Genomic DNA, 22,588 nt, shown 5'->3' with positions numbered 1-22,588 from the left:
CCACACCCCTTATAAAAAAAACCCCAAAAAAAAAAAAAAAAAAAAAAAAAAAAAAAAACTAAACTAAAACTTATTTAACTATTTTAATGACAATTTAAAACATATTGTCTTATGTGTTAAAACAAAGACTATGCCACTTATATAGAAAAAATAGCTAGTTAAGTTAAAATTTAAAATATAAAAACATCAACTGAAGATTCAGAAAACTTCTCACAGCTAACATTATTTATTTTTAAGCTTTGTGGACCAAATTCAGATTCTAACAATCTTCTTGGCATGCAATCAATACTACTCACAACCTATTTCATTAATTCAACATTTTTAACAATAGTATATTATAAATCTGACTTAAAAATAGATAGGCAACCATAATAAAAATGTAAGGTAAAATAGCAATATATAAATCTGCTTTCTTTTCATGATCAGTTACATACTTTGCATTATAATTTCAAAAGAGAAAAAATAAGTATTACTATAATTAAAGAATATACATTTTAAAAACGTAAAATCAATGTGTAAAAGTGAAAACTGAGTTATTTGAGACTTATTTATAGTATTTATCATGGGGAAAATATTTAGTATTTTTTACTGGAACAGACTAAAATGAAATTTTAGCATTAGATACCCACAGAGACATTTTTATATGACTTTTCAATTCTGAAAAGAGCCGCTTTTAAACAGACATGGTGGGGCCAGCAGGTAGTGTGGTGGTTAAGGGTGCTGGACTCCCACATGGCTGTCTTCAGTGAGTCTCAGAACTGGCGGCTTGCTTTCTCACTTTCTCTCTCTCTGTTCCTCTCTGGTCAAATTAAAATCAATCAATAAAGTTAAATAAAATAATTCTTAAAAACAAAAAAGACATGGTAAAAATATCCTTTTGGATGAACCTTGGGTATAGTTGGTGGAAGCAAAGGGAAATAATCTGAAGTTTGTCTCTAATTTCCAATAAAGAAAACCAAAACAAAAAGACATGGAAGGGAAAGATACAGTTAAATAATTTTTCCCCTGCCATTCTTCCCCCTTGGAACAAACTCTGGGGCTCTATATTTACTAGATCTACTTAACAGCTTTATGACAGAGACCAGCACATGGCATAATGTTATGCTGCTGGACTCCCACAACTTGGATCCTGGAACCAGGGGCTTGAAACTCACTCTGTGCACGTGTGTGTGCAAGCCCAAAATCCTGAGGAGAACGGAGAAGGGATGGCGTGGCCATCCCCACTGGGGTGATTTCTCACTTTCTGTCTCTCTCTCCAGCTAGGGCATGCACCTATAGCAAAAATCTCTCTTTATAAAAAAAAAAAAAAAAAAGACTGAGGACCAGCAGGTGCATGGTAGTTAAGCCACTGGACACTCCCACATGGCTGGCCATGGTTCAAATATCCAACCTGGTGGCTTGCTTTCTTACTTTCCCTCTCTCTCTGTGTTTCTCTCTGGTCACATTAAAATAAATGAACGAATGAATAAAATAAAATTAAAAAATAATTCTTTTTAAAAATAAAGGTTTTATGAGATTTATTACAGTGTGTTCTCCTATAGCTCTTTAAATGAACTTTTATAAAAGTGACATTTAACCCAGAACCTCCGTAAGTTCTATCCTATAGGATTAGAAATTGTCCATGTACTGAGTTACTCACTATAAAATAATATCTCTGTCACAAATAAGCTATAAATGAGAATAATTATCCCTGTCTGAACTAAACTACGCAACACTGGAATCGAGTTGAAATCTCAAGCTTCATTTGATCTCTCTGACAAGCGCATGTGCCTTATAGCAAAAACCTCTCTCTCAAAAAAATAAAAAAATAAAAAAGACAATGTAGCTATTTAGAAAGTTTTAATATTAAAATTCCTCATGATTTCAATTCCATCAAAGAAATTATTCTGCTGCAATTTATTACATATAAACTTTACAAGGAAAAGGACAGATTTTCTATCATCTACTAGTTTCTAAATAACTTATTACCACTGGAATACATTTAAATCAAAGATACACTGCATGAGGGACCAGCAGTTGGTGTAATGGCTATGTTGCTGGACCCCCATGTAGTCAACCGTGGTTCGAGTCCCATACCCGGTGGCTTAAATTCACGCCAGGCACATGTGCATTCGTGCCCAAGATCCTAATAGGAGAGTGGAGAAGAAGGGACTGAGCTGTGGCCATCCCCCCAGAGGGTGATTTCTCGCTTTCTGTCTCTCTCTGTCTTTCTGGCAAGCATACGCATCCTATAGCAAAAACCTCTAAAAAAAAAAAAAAAATACACTGCTTGGAGCACCTAGGGCATTTCTAAAGGAAACATATTAAGAATAAAGATTGCAATGACAGAAAACAATCAAATGAGTTTTGCATGCCCAAATATTTAAAAGATGTAAGTATATACATGTAAATATATTTTAAAAAACTGATCTTAGGAGATAATACATGTATACTTTAATATTTAATAATAATAATGAACCAAATACCTTGGATTAAATTTTGCTTCTTCCATCATTTTTTTGAAGTCTTCCTTGGCTTGCATTATTTTGTTTTTCTTTTCCCTGCGTTCTTCCTCTGCCCTGGTCTTTACATACTGATCAAAAACCTATCGAAATAAAAAAACAATTAAAAAACTTAAGTCTTTCATATAGATAATCTAATTATTTGCCTATATAAATTCTACAAAAGAAAAAAACTAAACTATCTTGTCCAAACTGTAATAGAAAAACTATGTTAATTATAAATAATCTTAGGAAACTCTCATTTTAAAGCTTCATTCAAGCATGACAGCACCATACAGCCCTCTGTTTTGCTTTTAAGAACAGAAAGGAAAAAAAGAAAAAAAAAAAAAAACAGAAAAGCCTCTTTAATTTTAGAATTTGTCCCCCCATAATGGATTAAATACAGGAATACTATAAAGATTTCAAGCATGTTAGAAATATAGAAGAGAAATTACAACGAGCAAATGGCATAATGGTTATGTTGCTGACGCTGACCACGTGTCAAGTGCTGGACCAGGAGTCTTGAAACCCAAGCTGGGAGCACATGTGTACATGCCCCTCCCCACCCAGGTAATTTCTCACTTCCTGTCTCTCTGGTGAGCACACTGGCTGTAACAGCAAAAATTTCTCTCAAAATAATAAAGAAATGGATAAGAGAAATCATAGTCCTCAGAAATTCTCTTTCAAAAAACTATGGTTGGGACCAGCAGTTAGCGTAATGGCTATATCGCTGGACTCCCATGTAGCTGACTGCGGTTCGAGTCCCAGACCTGGTGGCTTAAACTCACACCGGGCATGTGTGCGTGCATGCCCAAGATCCCGAGAGGAGAATGGAGGAGAAGGGATTGCGACGTGGCCATCCCCCCCTGGGGGGGGTGATTTCTCGCTTTCTGTCTCTCTGGCAAGCGCACGTGCCCTATAGCAAAAACCTTCCCCCACAAAAAAAAACAAAAACAAAAACAAAACTATGGGCTTAATTTTATTTCTGTGCATCTCTTAAGACATTAAATACTTTCACCAAAATGTAAGCATTACATCTGTAATTTTTTCCCATTTAATAATACAGTTAAGATAAAGTGAATATCAACAACTAGATTTCCTGTGTTCTTCAACTTCTAATAAAATAACTGAAGTTTTCCTCTTCTGTTTTTTAAAAGATTTTTTAATCTGACTTTATTTATTTATTTTAATTTGACCATAGAAAAACAGCGAAAGAAAGAGAAGGAAAGCGAGAGCTCAAGCCTGCAGGTCCTAGACTCAAACCACAGTCAGCCATGTGCGAGTCCAGCGCCCTTAACCACCACACCACCTGCCTCATTTTCTTATTTTTTAAGTCATAAAAAACAAGAAAGAGAAATGAGAAAAAATAAATATTAAATAACTTGATAAACTGCAAAGCCAAAGTACAAGTGGCAAAATAAGGAGACATATAAAAGGGCTGAAACTTAATTCCTTTCTTATTCTTTTTTCTTTTTTTTTCTCTTTTACCAGATAACCCTCAAACAGTGCAGGGATTGATAGAACCAGATGGAAGCAAGGGTAGGGTATAGCTACAATGAGGAGTAATAAATGAAAGTCCGTTTAAAGCAAGTTACATTGCTACATTCCATCACCAGCTTTGTGTCTGCACACTGCCACCCTGAACCCTTCTAGATTATTCTCTAGAGCAAAGCGTTGGCAAACTATGGTCTACAAACCACTTTTTTAACAGCAAAGTCTTTACACTTTTAAAGTGTTGAAGGTATAGCAGTCATTAGCATACTAAACTGCTGTGCTGAAAGGCACATGGCTAACCACATGTTTGGATCTGAAGGCCCATCAAAGTGAAACATACAAGGTGTATCGGCACATGCCACCTAAAATAACAATCTGGGCAGCTGAGAAAACGGGATTAAACCCTGTTGAAGGTCTGCCTCTCTCATGTGTTCATATATGCAGTCTCTATCATGAATAAAATAAACTGAAAATTAAAAAGTTAGGGGGCCAGCAGGTAACATGGTGGTTAAGGTGCTGGTTTTCCATATGGTCAACTGCAATTTTGAGTTTTAGACTTGATGGCTTGCTTTCTCACTTTCCCTCACTGTCTCTTTCTGGTAAGTGTATGTGCCCCATAGTAAATTAAATAATTCTTTTTAAAAGAAAAAAAATAAGGGGCTGGCAGGTGACATAGTGATTAAAGTGCTGGACTCCCAACATGGCCAACTATGGTTCAAGTCCCAGACCTGGTGGTTTGCTTTCTTACTTTCCTTCTCTCTCTCTCTAAACTGAATAATAAAAAAATGTTTAATAAAAAAATTTAAAAGTTCGAGGAAAAAATTTTTTTATTTCACAACACGAAAATTAAGCAAAATTTAAATTCCACTGTCCATAAATAAAACTTCCTTTCCATGTAGTCATGCTTATTTTTACATGTCTATGGATGCTTTCAAACTAAAATGACAATTAAACAACTGAGATAAAGACCATACAACCAACAAATACTAAAATATTACTCTCAGAGCCAGCATTTGGTGTGTTGGTTAAGGCGCTAGACTCCCACAAGGACAACAGTGGTTTGAGTCCCAAACCCAGCAGCTTGAAAATTATGTTGAGCACGTGTGCATGCGTACCCAAAATCCCAAAAGAGAATGGAATAGAAAGGACTGCAGCATGGTGATCCCCCTGGAGGGTAATTTCTTACTTTCCCTTTTTCTATCTCTGTCTTTCTCCAGTCAGCACATGCATCCTATGGCAAGAAAATCTTAAAAAAAAAAAAAAAAAAAAAATGCTCACTTCTTATTATAGAAGTTAAAAACAGTGTGTCTCTGAAGTGGGGAAGACAAATCAACAATGAAGGATACGAGACTGAAACCAAACACTATCATACCTCAAATATTTTTTTAAAGAAGTATTTTATTTAACTTTATTTATTTTAATTTGACTAGAAAGGGACAGAGCTAGAGAGAGAGAGAGAGAGAGAGAGAGAAGAAAAGTGAGAAAGTAAGCCACCAGGTCCGGACTCAAACCACAGTTGGCCAGGTGTGAGCCCAGCGTCCTTAACTACCAAGCCACCTGTAGGTCCCCATACCACATATTAAGATGAAGAAAAAGCAGCAAGACCTGAGCTCTCCAGGCAGAAGACTCGAGAGATCGAAGTCCTTCATCAAAAATCTGACCAGGCTAAAAATACTGGCTCAAGGAAACTCTCAACAAATCAGCAAAACTCATTCTATAGCAGGTTCTCAGCCTTGGTATTGATGACATTTGGGGCCAGATTTTTAACAGAAGCCTTGGCTTCTACTCACCAGATGCTAGCAGTACCTCTGCAGTTCTGATGATCAGAAGTGTCTCCTGATACAAAACTGCTTCTGGTCAAGAACTATAACTGCAATAAAGCCCCCAATTGTGAGGGTCCACCCAGCTGCTACTAGTGCCCAACAGCATCTCAGTGCTTCAGTACCAATCATGAGTAGTCAGGGTCTGAGAGATTTAAGGCAACTCTCCAACATGAAAAGAAGGCTCTGAACCTTTGGTTTTTCTAACCTCAGTATTAACAATGGCTAATCAGTAAAATAAATATACAAAAGAAAAAATATCCTAAACAACCTCATAGGGCCAAAAAATGATATAAAAAAGAGAGAGAGAAAGAGAAATCTCAAGATACAAAAAAGAATTCAGAAATTAAAACATAAAAGAAAAAACGAAATATCCAACTAAAGCGGTGATGGACAGGGGCCAGCAGGTGATGCAGTGGTTAAAGTGCACGGACTCCCCATACGGCCAACCACAGTTTGAGTTCCAGACCTAGCCACTTGCTTTCTTGTTTTCTCTCTCTCTCCCATCTGGTCAAATAAAAATAAATGAATGAATGAATAAATAAATAAATAAAGTAAAATAGAAATAATTGTTTAAATGATTTTAAAAACTTTAATAGTAAAATAGTAATTATTTAAAGAGTTTAAAGAGCTGACAGACAAATGTGAGAAAAACATCCAAAAAGTTTAAAAAAAAAAAAAGAACAAGAGTAGAAAATAGAAAAGAAGCCTTGAGGATCAATTCAGGAAGGCAATTCTTTGACCAAAAACAAAAAAATAGAAAACAAATTAAAGTAATTTTTTAAAAAATGCAATTTAAGAGACTCTCACAACTAAAAAAGAGGAGCTTCCATATTAAAAAGGCCACAAAAGGCCCAGCACAATGAACCCCTTCTATCAGGGTATGTATCACCATAATATTTCAGAACACTTAGGGACTAAGAGAAGATCTACACACTCTCAGAGGAGAAAAATTAAACAGATCCACATACAAAGGAATAGGTAACAAAATGGCTTCTAAAAACATCACTGGAGCCAGCAATATGGCCTGGTGATTAAGGAAGATGGATCCTACATGTTCAACCATGTGGTTCGAATCCTGACCTCTGGCTTAAAAAACACACCTGGCACATATGCCCCAAATCCCAACCAGATGGAGATAGGCAGAGGGGGGACTGTGGTCTGCACCACAACCCAGTGGCAGATGTTTTCTCCCTCTTCCTCTGACTCTCTCAGGAAGCCATGGCTTCAAAATATGTAAGGCTTCAAAAGTTTTTGTTATGTAAGCTCTCTCAAGAAGCTACTAGAGGCCAGCCGGTGGCATGGTCAAGGCCCTGGACTCCAACATGGCTGACCATGGGTCGAGTCCTGAACCTGGCAACTTGTTTTCTTACCTTCCCTTTTTCTGGTGAACTGAAAATAAAAATGAAAATGAAAATAAAAGCTACTATAGCAATGGACTGCATTGAAAGGAATGAACTGGCCCAGCAGCAATAGCCCAGGCAGTATGGTACTGCCACATGATACTGGATCCGTATGAGGTAAGTTCCAGGTTAGGATCCTGAGTATACTATAACAGAACAGACTCACCCATTGCCCTAGCTGGCCGGAGGTCTTAGGGGACAAGAAGAACCGCAGTGTGGTGAGATCTTAAGAGTTATCTGTCTCTCAAGAAAAAGGAAAAAAAAAAAAAAAAAAAAAAAACACCTTAATTTAAAATCACAGGGGGTGGACCAGGAGGTGAAATGGTAATAAAGGCATTGGATACCACATGGCTGGCTATGCAGTTTAAGTCCTGGACCCAGGGACTTGAAAACATGCTGGGAGCATGTGCATGTGGGTCCAGAATCCCAAGAGGAGAGTGGAGGAGCAGGGATTGCATCATGGCCACTCTCCCTGGAGCATGTGGGTAATTTCCCTTTCTCTTTCTCTCTGGTGAGTGCACATGCTCTATTGCCAAAAAATAAAGGGGGGGGGGGATGCTATTAGGGGGATTGGCCCTGCAGCAAAGCTACTAAATGCTACACAGAGAAATACAAATTCCACATAGCTAACCAGGCTCCAAGTCCCGACCCTCGCAGCTTAAAAAACAAAATGGGCACATGGCCAGAATTCTAAAAGGATGGAGAATTGGAGAAAAATAATTGTCAACTTGACCATGTCCCATTAAGGGGTGCTTTCTCTCTCTCTCTCTCTTTCAAGCATGCACACACGCCATCTGGCATGGGGGTTTAAAAAAAAGTGGGGTATAAACCAAGAAAGAAAAGGCTTATGATATAGGAAAAAGGTGACACCTCCCCACTCAGAAAGAAGCGAGATAAAGGAAATCCCCATAGAGCTGTCATCCCATAAGATGACAACTGTGTTTCAGGCACAGGGGCAAACACTACAGAATGAAGTAAATCAGAAGGTTGTAGCAGAAATGTTTCAGGAAGTTAAGACCACTGGGACAGCACTCTTAATATTCTGTATAAAATATCATATAGAACTATTTAGCTCTTTATATATGGTCCAGAACATCTTTGTAAAAAGTAAAACCAAAAATGTTTTCCTTAAAATGCTTTCAACTCTTTACAGATGTATGTGTGAGTGTGTATGTTTGCACACGTGTACCCACCAATTAAAAAGATCTGTCTGGGGGGCCAGCAGGTGGAGTGGTGGGTAAAGGGCACTAGGCTCCCACATGGCTGACCACGGTTCGGGTCAGGATGGACCTGGCAGCATGCTTTCTCGCTCACTCGCTCACTTGCTCTCCCTCCTTCCCTCTCTGGTCAACTTTAAACAAATAAAAATGAATAAGTAAAGTTAAATCATTCTTTTAAAAAAATCTGTATAGAACTGTATGCATCACCATTCCCTTGCTAAATATATAGGTGATTTTCAACAGCCTCTTAATGTAACACTGAAGCAAATCCTAAGTATTTGCATGCTGAAAGAAGTGAAGAGAGAGAGCTGCTCCCAACTCCCTTTGTCCTTTCCCAGGACATTAATACTTTATTATAGAAGTATTAAATGATACAGAAAAATCCAAGGGAATTCATATTAACTTTGAGAAGGTAGAAATAACTACATATCCCCTCTTCTGGGATATTCCAGACCAAGGTTTGAGGATCTCACTCTTAGATGAGCAGTTAAAAAAAAATTAGGAGTTCAGTTGTTTCTGATTATCTCATTATTTGTATCATGCTTACCACTAGGCTGGCTTTCTGTTTTTTATTTTAAGCAGTTATTTTCTTATCATTTCAACTCATTAACAAAACATTATTGTAAATACTATGAAAGAGAGTACTCTTTAAAAACAATTGCTAATTAAACTCACTTTTATTGACAGATGCAAATATACAAGTTAAGCTGAAACTTTCTAAGCCAGCAGGTGGCGTGGAAGATAAGGCACTGGACTCCCATATAGCCAACAATGGTCTGAGTCCCAGACCTAGTAGCTTGCTTTCTTACTTTCCCTTTCTCTTTCTATCTCTAGTCAAGTTAAAAATAATAATTATTTAAAAAAAAAAAAAAAAAAAAAAGTATACTGCCTAAGTTTTCCAGGCAGCTTCTAGAATGCTGTTAAAATTTCCAGTTCTTGGGACCAGCAGGTGGCGTGGTGGTCAAGGTGCTGGACACTCCCACATGGCCAACCGGGGTTCGAGTCCTGGACCTGGTGGCTTGCTTTCTCACTTCCTCTCTCCCTCACTCTCACCCTCTGTCTCTCTCTGGTCAAATTAAAAAAAATCAATGAATGAATAAATACATAGTAAAATAGTCATTAAAAAAAAAATTTCCAGTTCTTAATCTAGGTATATACAGGATATACTCATCTTGTGAAATTTGACTTGATTCTTATGCAAAATTTAAATTTACTGGGATCAACAGATGGCATACCAGTTACATTGCCAGACTCCCACATGAACGTCTCAGACCTGGTGGCTTGAAAATTACTCCAGGTGTGTGCATGTGTGCCCAAGACCCTGAGAAAAGAATGGAGACGGGATTGCAGCATGGTCATCCACCCTGCTGAGATGATTTCTCACTTCCCCTCTCACTGTCTCTGTCTCTCTTTATAGAGAGTACATGAAAAATAATTTGCTAATGATAATGTATATGGTAATATCTTTGCCTTCACTAATATGCACTGTATTTATGCTGGGAAAAGCCATGTTGTACACTGTGAAGATGTATAGTGATTAAATATAAAAAGTAAAAATAGGGGTGGCAGGTGGCAGGGTGGTTAAGGGCGCTGGACTCCCACATGGCCAACTGTGGTTTGAACCCCGGATCTGGCAACTTCCTTCTCACTTTCTCAGTCTCTTGCTCTGTCCTTCTACGGTCAAATTTAAATAAATAAATAAAGTTAAATTAAAATGAATAAAATAAAAAGAATAATGCTTTTTTCATTTAAGTGTCATTCCTTTTTTTAATATATATACACACATGTAATAAATACATATTGTAATACATATATGTGTATGTGTGTGTGTGTGTGTGTGTGTGTATATATATATATATATATATATATATTTGTAAAACTGTAACACTGAATGCCTGTAAAAGTGTTTCACAAAGTTTCGTGGGGATTTTTTCTTTTTTTAAGAGTTATTTTTACTATAGGGCATGTGTACTTGCACAAGAGACAGATAGCAAGAAATCACCCCCCAGTGGTATGGCCCTACCACAATCCTTTTTCCTCCAGTCTCCTCTCGGGATTTTGGGCACTCACACACATGCACCCAGAGTGCGTTTTAAGCTGCTGGGTTTTGGACTTGAACTGAGGTCAACTATGTGGGAGTCCAGCGATGTGCTGGTCCCAGTAAGTCATAAGTTTTAAAGTAAGTCTTCATGGGTATTTAGGCACTAGCCTAGTCATTACAAACAGAGTCTGCAGTAGGAGACTCAGACAGATGACAGGTAATTCCACATAGAGTTTTCAGTGCTATAAAGAAAGCAAGTAAAGCGAAGAGATAATATTTAGGTATGCTGAAAAAGAAGGCACTTGAACAAGTACCTTAATAAAATGATGGAGCTGGTTATACTAAATGGAGAAAGACTATTTCAGGTAGAAGAAATAGCAAATACCAGAATGTTCCTTCCTTATTATTCAAGAAATAATAAGTCCAGGATGGCTATATTGAATGACCATAAGGAAAAAAAAAACTTCAAGAAGTATACAGGAATGAGTGTACATAGAATGTTAAAAGCCATGAAAAGAATTTCAATTTTATCCTAAAAAAATGAGAAGTACTAGGCAGTTTTAAGTGAGGGAACATTAACTCAATCTCATCTCACTTAAGCTTAAAATGAAGATGCAAATTTCTAAAGCCATGTCTTTCTGTTACATATACTACAACGCATGTCTGCCACACTATAAATTGTCTCTTTCTTTAAAATCCACAATTAGATCTATGTACATAATGGCATAAACTATATGAACAATTAATCCAATTATTACATTATAAATACTGAAGATGAACACTACCGTTAAAAAATAAAATCTCATAGCTCAACTACACTACAGCAAGAGGTTCAATACCATTTACAGAGTTAGCGTTAGGATGGTTCAGGTAAATCAGTAATTATATAAGTTGAAAGTGTGCAATGCTTTAGGGGAAGAAGCAAGAAGAAGTGAGTCACTGAAGCATAATGGGAATAAATGGCAACTCAGTTAACATGGCAACTTCTGGTTGAGCAGAGACCCGGAAGTACCCATCATTTTTCTAAGTTCATTATGAAAACTGATACTTTAACAGATGCTACTTGGCTATGGAATTTGTATGTGTGGTGCATATGAGACGTAAACATGGATATGTCTTTGAGAATTGTCCTCCTATAATTTACATACGTTCATGTTGGCATATAATATTCAAAAAGGCTATAAACCAAAGTGTTCAATGACTGGAATATCTACTGGGTCAGATTATAAGTAAATATTTTTCCTTTTTATCCAAATGTATTTTGCTATTTTTCTACTCCAGATGTGCATCATTTGCTCACAAAAAGCCAATTAATAAATGCATTTGAAATGGATTTTCAAACTATCCTATACAGAACCTCAGTGACTATGAGGTACAAGGACAAAATGTTCACATGACAACAGCCATGTGTATACAGGCAGAAATGTCCAAATGTCTCTGAGGCAGAAATGTCCACATGCAGAAGCACAGACGACTATGTTCTATGACGTAACACTGTGTGTTTGAAGCACTGTGATAGGAAAACAAAGGATGGTGCTTTATTATACTTTCTTACAATCTAAAAATTATTCTGGCGAGGAATATACATTTCTTAAATAATGTCCTTTTCGTTTTACCTGTTTTCTCTCTTTAGGATTCAGAAGTAAGTACCGAGGATCAAAAACTATCTTGTGCAACTCCTTCTCCCATGTTGAAAAAGCAGACACCTTTAAAATAAAAAATGTATTGCTCATAATTAAGTTTGCTCTAAAAACGTAAAGGTCATAATTTTGCTTGAAATCTACAGGACATCTGTTTATAAAGGTGACATAAAAACCATTCTGAAGTTTCCATCACTAATGAATGACAAACAGCAGGAGGCTAGCAAAAGCAAATTTCCACACTAATTGGCTCTGAACATTTCTACATTATATAAAAATAACACACACTTAATTAGTTATTAAAATAACCACTACTGTGTGACATTTTAAAAATCAGTACATCAGAAAAAGCCTTGAAGATGTGCACTTTGATTTCCCTTTCTTGCTCCAATCTTGTGAAGAATATTGTGATATTAAACAATAATACTTTTTCAAGTGAATCTGTGAATATAACCAAAAGGTTGAAATCCCTTTCTCAATTAAGTTTCTAACAATAATACCATAAAACATCAGTTCTTTAACCACAACTCATTCTCAAGATAGTAAAGGAAGAATTATAGATACCTTACCTATCCCAAGTAGTCCGCCATTCTGCAATGTTACTACTCGTCTTACATTACTCACCAAAATTTAATGACCCAATAAATGTTAAATGTTATTTGTACTTAAAAGAATAGTAAAATGGCATTTAGTTAAATATATGATTAGCCAGGAAAAAGGCTGTTTCAAAAAAGGACAGTAATTTGATAGGGTTCCCTTACCCCCCCCATGACATGAGCACTAACCTTAGATTTGACCTTTTAGCAAGACATATTTATATTACTTATACAAAACAGAAATATCTCCCCCAAAGATTGTTTTCTGACCCCTCTCTCTAGCAGCATGTCCTTGAACTGCTTCATTCGGGCCTCCAGAGGGACAATGGCCCTTTCTCGGGCAGCTTTAATTTCAGCTTCCATGGCAGCTTCTTTCTCTAAATCAATGTCTTTATTATCGTCTCTCCTATAAAAAATAAAACATAAGGCATCAACTGACAAAATACTAATAAATAAATCTTACTAAAATCTTAAAATCAATGGAATTTTCAAGACTCACTACTGAGCAGCATATTTTTGGCAAAAACAAATTATAATGAGGGTTTCAAATGAACTCTAAGGAATAAACAACTTCCATTATAAAAATAATATAAAAACTACAATGAGCTTCTAATGTTATTACAATGGCTGCACTGTCTGAAAAAAAAAAAAAAAATATATATATATATATACCCTTAATGTGCTGTCTCCCTAACACTACTGATACACAAGTGAACTACTTTACTATAAAAAAAAAAAAAAGTTTTTCTAACATTGCAGTAAAATTCTACATGTTAGAATCAAACACAACACAATATAAATTTTTTTGTTCTGAAACGACATACAAAGAACAGTATTTTCTGAAAATATTTTACATTATAAATACAGAAAATATTTTTTAAATCTAAAAAAATGGTATTAAGTGGTATTAATTCGTAGTAATTATTTGTAAAATAAAATTAAAATATCTGCAAACCTGGCCAAGTGGATATGTGAGATATATACCTTACCTACCTGCCATGTTTTAATTACTCACTTTCTGGGTGATAAAGTTGAGATTTAAGTTGAAGGACAGGTCCCAGAGAGCAACATGGGCCCAGGAGTAGTTAGGTGGAATTAGAACTGTTCATCAATGACTAAACTATTTCTCGTTTCTCCAAAAATGCACCTCAGGGCTAAGGGCAACTCTGTTGCTGTGTGATACTCAAGTGAGATTGTAAACATGAAATCAAGTCACCTCTCAAATATATGTACTATGAAAAAGGCCAACTCTTATATTCAAAAAAGTAAATTCAATAATACCTGGGTGTATTTAAGCAGACTCTCATTCTTAAGTATAGTCTGCTAAGTATATTAATAAAGTTGTTTCATATGTATATTAACAAAGTTGTTTCATATGTTTCCTACACAAAATTATGGGAATGAGTAAAGAGAGCATCTGGAAATTCAAAAACAAGCTACATGGAGAACTGTAAGTAGCCCAAGAGATTTAAATGGAGCCAAGGCTAAGCCACAAAAATAAGTGAGAGGTATTTAGTATCTCAGGGAATGAATCAAAAGAAATAGAAGACATAGTTCATGACCTGCAGGAACTTAGCGACATAGTCTGTGACCTAAGATATGCACAAAACAAACAGGTAAAAGCAATTTGCCAAACAATATACCCTCTTATAATAACTTATATAAGAACTATTTAAATAATTTAAATACATCCAAGAAATATAACTATGAAAACAACCTTTATCGAATTATGCTAAATGAAAATATCACAATACAAACTATCACTATCTATCTCAATAAATGAAATAAAAGAAAACTAAGCCAGGAAAAATAGGCTTTTAGCTTTGTACCTAAATAGAGAAGCTCGGGCAATCCACATAAAGGACTTCTTTGACATTCTCCTGATAAAAGCAGTTAAAAACCTTACAGAGTTGTCTATAAGAACAAACAATTAAAAACAACCTAAAAGATTAACATTGTAGGAACATCCAAAATTATGGCACACAAACAGAATGAATACAGTCATTTGTAATTATTAAGAAAACAAATGCTTACTTTAGATATTTTGTTAAAGAATTAAAAAATCAGATAATCACGACTAATAAAAATATTTAAACATTTGGTAAAGAACTAAAAAGTCAACTGTAAAAATAAAACAGTTCTGTAACAATGCTAGATTATGAGTGATTCTCTTTAATATCTTAATTTTTTTAATCTGTTTTTGCCAATAAACAAAATTTTTAAAAAGAATCACCCTTCATAGGGGTTGTCTTACTAATTTCCTTGCCATAATTTGGCTGCATTCAATCTGTCCTTTTCAGATAAAGACTATGATTAACCAATCCCTAATAATGTCTTCAAACTTTCCTTTTAGCTGCTAAATAATGGTCACATCCCCCATCACACACATCCTCTACCCGACCTTCCACCCCCCCATAATAAGTAACATCCACATTTTATCCAACTCTAGAGCACTAGCCAAGCTAATGCTTCTACATCGAGCAGTCTCTCTCTCTGAGCACTTACTAACTAATAAGCTCACAGTTCCAACTCCTTACCAGGTATTAATGACCATAGACTCAAGGACTAGGTTAAGTCATCAGGTAAGTTTATATATATAGAGATAAGTCTGTCTGTTTTTCATGACATCTCTGCTATGGTGTCTGTTGGGGTCTATATTGAGGAGGAAAGTTATTTTTTTATGTAAAATTCAGTCCTGACACATTTCTAAAAACAACTAATTCTTAAAATCATATTTGGTTTCATTAAGTCCTATTTGAAAAAATCAAATCTTTTGCAAATTTAGCAACATAAGAGACACCACTTTTATATTATAAAACAGTTATTTAATGTCTGACCCAAGAGAACAATCAAGACTTGTCTCTTAAAAACATACACATTACCTGTCTCTTCCAATCACTAACTGATTATGATCTGACTTATCAAAAGTAAAATCTACCTGAACTACACAAACTATATGTACTACTTACTTCCGTTTTTTTGCTTTAACAGGTTCGTCTTCATTCATTTCTTCCATTAGTTCTTGTTCTTCTTTAACTGCAAGACAAAATTTAATTAAACTTTGAGTAAAAATAAGCAGCAGGGCCAGATACCACACGGTGACCATGGTATAAATCCCAGGACCAGTCAGCCTAAAACATGCCAAACACACAGGCAAGTGCCCCAGATCCAACAGGCTGGAGGACTGGGATCTCAGCCTGACCAGACCCTGTGGAAGCTGCTCCTCTCTCCCTCTCATTCTCACATGTGCTCTAACATGAAGTAAAAAGTAAACAAAAAGAAATAAGCAAGCAACAACCAAATATTTAGGTATGAATTCTGCTAATCATTACCAGAATCATAGTACTTTAATAGTACTAGACAGAAGCTGCAGTTTCACTCACTTGCACTCATAGAGAACTGCCACTTTTGGATGGACAGCATTGTCGGGGTCGGATGCCCTGGCAAAAACATTTTGAATATCATTAAGAGCAATTATGCATATATTTCACAATGTTTTCTGTAAAAAAAATGTACTTTTTGTATAAAATAACCACCTCTTAATGTTCACTGCTTATAAAACATTTTAAAATACATTGGAATGCCACCTGAACATGGCATTGCCTCTTAATAAGATTCAGCTGTCTGTGATGCAGAAGTGCACAGCATTAACACAATGCTCTGCACGATACTGGGCCACATAAGAAGGCACCTGGTTCATATCCCAAGTCTTCCCATGCATGCCAGGCATACTAGGATAAAAATCACAGCAAGACCCTGTCAAACCTTGTCTCTCTCCACCCTCTGCCCCCCATCTCTGTCTATCTCCTCTTAGAAGAAACAGATAAACCTAAGTAAAATACTTTTTAATACACGTACAGTTTTGCTTTAAAAAATATACTAGTCACAAAAGGTGCTAAAAGACTCGCTTAGAAACATTTAAGTAATATTAATGAGCATCAAGCAAGGATCAACAGTACCAGCACATCTTAGGCAAACTAAAATCTTGACAAGTACAAGAGTGACACATACATATATTTTACGAAACACAATCTTTATCCAAACTCTCTGGATTTTTTTTTATCCATCGCTGCACTCAAACAAGCATCAGATTCTAATTTTCCCTTTCTAAAATGTCTTATATTCTTGAAAAATAAAGTATTTCTAACTAGTCTCACATTTTCTTTCAAAATACTAAAAGAATGTAAAGTTAGAGGAAAATTTTCTTCTTACTTAGTTTCTTCATGTCTTCCATCCCTTTCTTATGAGGGGGCTCCTGAATAATTTTGTCAACATCTGCCCTTCCAATCAGATCATCAGGTCGGTCCCACATAGAAAGACGAGTGGTAGGATTATAAAAGAAGACCCTCTCGTCACCAGTCCAAACAACACACCTAAGAATTGATTCAAGATATTATTATATTAAGACATATTTTATAAGTAGGTCTTTTATTGTCAACCTGTCAAAAGGGGTGAGGAGAGAATTGTAAAGAAGGACATGTTCTTATTACAAATAGGTATTTATAGAGAACATGGCTTTTAGAACAGAAGAGAGTTAAATGGTTAAGGCAAAAATAGCAGCTCTACACACTAACTGAATAAAAGGAAAAAAACAAAGCAATTTGTGATCAAAGCTTAGGAACCTGATATGACACTCAATATGAGAGTACTAAATGTTAAACTACCAACAAAGGGTAATTTTAATGGCAACAAGTAACTGAAGTTACAGCTAAAGAATAGACCACAGCACACTATCCATTACACAGTAGTTTTTAATATTTCCACAAACCAAAATTACATACTCAAATGCCACCTTTTATGAAGCCTTTAAGATCTGATTGTGCCTAAGATAAAAAGCTGTGCTAGGGAACCGTAACATACTGGTACTGTTAACCTCATCTAGAAAATCCAGAGAAAATACAAAAACCAAGTACATGAGGATGTTGTAAAGTTAAGAAAATAAATCAATAGACAAAAGTATGGAGGAGACTCAAAATTCAAAGTAGCAATTGCAATGGAAAAAGTTTCCCACTTCCCTCCCCTCACAGTTCTCCCCTGAGGATGGTCCCTAGCTACAGAATGATATGGTGGCAGCAGCACAGGAAGGTACAATTTCAATAGATAGAAAGTGTTTACAATCTAAAGTTAATCAATAGCTGTCAAGCCCAAGGTGCCACAGATACTAAAATTACCAGTTTCCTATATGTCTAGTTATTTCCTGTTGAAATAGTTATTTAAAACTTAAAAGCAACTGTAATAACTAGATTCCATGAAATTCACTTGAATGAAAAGACAGTTCTCCATATAAAAAGAATAAAACTTTAGAAAATTAAAAATAAGATTAAACTGGATTGGCTCAAGAGCAGTATGGAGATAAGAGAGAAAACAGTGAACTAGAAGATGGATCAATAATTATAGCATTTGAAAAACACAGGAGAGGGGCCAGCAGGGAGTATGATGGTTGAGTCGCTAGACTGACTAGAGTTTGAGCCCTGGACTTGGTGACTTGAAACTTACTTGGGCACCTGTGTGTGTGCGCCCAAAATCCCAAAAGGAAAATGGAGAAGGGACTGTGGTGTGGCCATTTCCCTAGGGGTGATCCCTCGCCTTCTGTCTCCCTAGCAAGTGCATACACTCTACAGCAAAAATCTCTAAAAAGTTTGAAAAAAGAAAAATAGGGGAGAAAATAATGAACAGAGCCTTAAGAATGTATGGGACTATAATAAAATGTCTAACATACATACAAGTCATTCAAGTCCCCAAAAAAGAGAAGAGAATACAAAGAAATAAATGTGAAGACAAGAGTCAAATTATTTGCCTATTTGGTAAAAGGTATAAATAAATATTCATACTGAAGTTGTTCAGCAAATCCCAAATAACATAAAATTCAAGAAAACCTAAAATCAAACAGGTAAAGAGCCAGCAGGTGGCGTGGAGATTAAAACAGCTGAATCCCACATGGCCAACAGTGCAGTTCCAGTCCTGGATTGGGCGGCTTGAGTATGTGAGTGTGTGCCCAAGATCTCAAGAAGAGAATGAGGACAAGGGATTGTGATCACCCATTTGCAGGGTGATATCTCTCTCTCTCTCTCGCTCGCTCGCTCACTCTCTGTCTAGAAAGCACAGGAGCCCTATAACAAAATTAAAAAAAAAAAAGTTAAAATCAAAAATAAAGTGATAAAAAAAAAAAACCTTGATAAAATAGAAAAAAATAAATGCACAATACATAGAGAGAATGGCTCAAATGACCATGAATTTCTTACTGGAAAGCATAGAGGCCAAAATATAACAAAATGACATGTTTAAATTTCTGGGGCAAAAAACTGTGAACCTAATACTCTATATCCAGTGCAAATATCCTTCAGAAATAAGGCAAAAAAGATATACTTAGATAAAGGAAAAAGAGAACTTGTCCTCAAAAGATTTTTTCTATAAAGTCTATGCTAATAGTAAGTAAATCTTTAAAACTAAAGAAAAAAAAAAAAAAAAAACACCTGAATCTTTAGAAATGAAAAACATAAGATTTTTGCACTCTAAGTTCTTAAAATATATATGAAAATGTATTGCCTGATAAGAGTTTTCATGTATGTAGTATTAACACACAGGCCAAATGAAACATAAAGGCTCGTGGTTGTAAGGTTAAAAAAGGTTGTACGGTTATGGTAGCAAGGTTTCCACATGCTGTGAAGTGGCACAATACTAACTACAAGTAGACTGTGAGGCAAGGTACGTACAATGTAATCCTCAGAGTAACAACTAAACAGATATCACCAAAAAAGCCAATAGATAAATGAACTGGCAGAGGAGATATAAACAAAAGATACCACTACAAACTGTCTTTAAGAGATTCACTTTAAATATAAAGTCATATGATGTTTGAAAGTAAATGAATAAAAATGATTAACCAGGGCCAGCAGGCCTTACAGTGGTTAGAGCCCTGGACTGTCACCTGGCCAACCACGGTTGAGTCCAGAATCCAGCGGTTGGCTTTCTCACTTTCCCTCTCTGTCTCTCTCTGGTCGAGGTTAGAAAATAATAATAACGGGACAAGCAGGTGGCATGATGGTTAATGCTCTGGATATTCCCATATTGCCAACCACGGTTGGAGTCGCAGACATGGTGGCTTGCTTTCTCACATTCCTTCTCTCTGTGTGCTTGTCTTTCTGTGATCAAATTAAAATAAATGAATGAATAAATAAAACTGAATAAACAATTCCTTAAAAAAAAAAAAAAAAAAGAAAACGATGACAATGAAGAGATTTTTTTTGAGAGCTTTATGCTATAAGGCACATGCACTCGCCAGACAGACAGAGACAGACAGAGAGACAGAAAGCGAGAAATCACACCCCAGGGGTGATGGCCATGCCGCAATCCCTTCTCCTGCATTCTCCTCTCGGGATCTTGGGCACGCACGCACATGCGCCCGGCGTGAGTTTACCCCGCCGGGTCCGGGACTCAAACCACGGTTGACTACAGGGGAGTCCAGCGACATAGCCATTACACTAACTGCTGGTCCCAAAGAGAATTATTTTTTAAAAAAATAAAAACCATTCTCTGACTGCACAGCAATTAAATCAATTAATTAAGGTACCTAGAAAAACACCCAATATTTGGAAAGAAGCAACAGACTAAATAATTTATGAGTCAAAGACAAAATCCACAAAGTAAATTTTAAAATAACATGAACTTAATGTCAACACAATATAACATATCAAAATTTGCCTGCTGCCAGTAATGTAGTGTTGAGTAGAGAATGCATGGCTTTAAAAGTATCTATTAGGAAAAAAGAGAACTATACTAATGACCTAAGGTTCCACAGTAATGAAACAGAAAAGAAGCAAAGAGTAAACCCAAAATAAGTAAAAGATGACAAAACTAAAGTAAAATGACAAACTTTTAGCTTCAGTGATTAAGAACACAAATTACCACAAACGCTAAAGAAAAAGGGAGTATCACCAAAGATCACAGAAACATTTAATTTTTTTAAGAGGTTTTTGTAATAGGGTGCATGCACTCACCAGAAAGACAGAGAGAGACAGAAAGCGAGAAATCACCCCCCTAAGGGGGATGGCCACGCCGCAATCCCTTCTCCTCCATTCTCCTCTCAGGATCTTGGGCACGCACACACACGTGCCTGGCGTGAGTTTAAGCCACTGGGTCTGGGACTCAAACCGCGGTCGACTACATGGGAGAGTCCAGTGACATAGCCATTACGCTAACTGCTGGTCTCCACAGAGACATTTAAATGACATTTTAAAAAAGTGAAAATTTCATGACAGATTGAACATAAAAAAATAAGTACAATTTTTTAGAAAATACAACTTACCGGGAACCAGCAGTTAGTGTAATGGCTATGTCACTGGACTCCCTTGTAGTCGACCACGGTTTGCGTCCCGGACCCGGGGGCTTAAAAATTATGCCAGGATCGCGTGTGCGTGCGTGCCCAAGATCCCGAGAGGAGAATGGAGGAGAGGGGCCTGCGGCGTGACCATCACCTCTGGGGGATGATTTCTTGCTTTCTGTCTGTCTCTCTCTCTGTCTGTTGGGCAAGCGCACACGCCCTATAGCAAAAACCTCTCAAAAAAAAAAAAAAGAAAATATAACTTACCTAAATTTACACAAAAAATAAACATGTGAATGACTATGAAAGAATTTTAACTTAACAAAGACATTCCCTGAAAAAAAATTCCAGTACCAAATGGTTTACTTATTAAGGAAAATGTAATATCCTCTTACACATTCTTCAGTATACAAGAGTAGAAATCACCAATCACTTACTCAATACCAAAACCTAACAATTATAAAGGAAAATTATAGAAAAACATCCCACATAATCTAAATATAAAAGTTTTGGGGACCAGCAGATGGCGTAATGGCTACGTTGTTGACTCCCATGTAGTCGACAGTGATTCAAATCCCAGACCCGGTGGCTTAAACTCACTCAGGGCACATGTGCATGTGTGCCTAAGATTCCAAGAGGAGAACAAAGGAGAAGAGATTGCAGCATGGTCAGCCCCCAGGGAGCGATTTCTCGCTTTTTGTCTCTGTCTCTCTTTCTGGTGAGCACATGTGCCCTATAGCAAAAACCTCCAAAAAAAAAATGCTTAATAAAACATTAGCAAGTCAAATCCATATGCCATAATACATAAAAAGGATAAGGTATCATGGCAAAAAACAGAAATACAAAGCCTGTTTAACAAAATTCAATGTAATTCACCATATTACAAGTATGAAGAAGGGCTGGCCTTGCGGCATGGTGGTGAGCACTGCGCATCACAAGCTGGATCCCACATGGCAAACACAGGTGGAATCTCAGACCCAGCAGCTTGCAAAACATGTCAGAAGCACGTGCATATGTGTCCAAAATTCTGATAGGATGGAGGAAAATTAGCAACATGATCATGCCCTGTTTCTGAGTTTTCCCTCTCTTTCTCACTCTCGTACATGTGTGCAAGCACACATTCCCTCTGACATAAAAAAAAAAAAATAAACAGAGAAAAGAAATTCATTTCACTAGACTTATGACTTAAAAAAAAAAAAATTGCAAACAGAATAGTAGGGAACTTCCTCCCTCAAACCGACAAAGGGTATTCATGACCAACACAGGTGAAATTATCTGAGGGTAAAAAATGGGAAATGTCTTGTAATACCAGGTATTTCCCTATTAACAGGAAAAGGCAAGGATGAGCACTTTATCTTTTTTTCAGAATTATCTTAATTTTATTTATTTTTAAAGTTATTTATTATTTATACATTCAATCGCTATACATCATTTAGCTTATAGAGAAAGTTTACCCAACATGAAATACACGACAGACTAGTCCAGTTGAGAATATCATACAAGTTATCATCAATAGGTAAATCACTTTTGTGACCCCAAAATGTCCGACTTCTCTATTTTTCTCCCTAATTTCC

At 36.3% G+C, this 22,588-nt stretch overlaps 1 protein-coding gene across 1 annotated transcript in view; it reads right to left on the bottom strand.

Annotated features, from left to right (window-relative positions):
- Window positions 1-22,588, bottom strand: part of TCERG1 (transcription elongation regulator 1) — a 71,871-nt gene that overhangs the window by 17,227 nt on the left and 32,056 nt on the right. Inside the window, 6 exon segments of the mRNA XM_014587661.2 lie at window positions 2,466-2,584; window positions 12,075-12,164; window positions 12,965-13,100; window positions 15,664-15,730; window positions 16,078-16,134; window positions 16,907-17,067. Coding sequence (XP_014443147.1) covers window positions 2,466-2,584; window positions 12,075-12,164; window positions 12,965-13,100; window positions 15,664-15,730; window positions 16,078-16,134; window positions 16,907-17,067 — 630 coding nt within the window.

Source organism: Tupaia chinensis, unplaced genomic scaffold, assembly GCF_000334495.1.
Source record: "Tupaia chinensis unplaced genomic scaffold, TupChi_1.0 Scaffold000228_1, whole genome shotgun sequence".
In the NCBI taxonomy this organism is placed as follows: Eukaryota; Metazoa; Chordata; class Mammalia; order Scandentia; family Tupaiidae; genus Tupaia; species Tupaia belangeri.
Note: the sequence above shows the minus strand (reverse complement) of the source record. Positions and strands in the feature narration are given on the sequence as shown.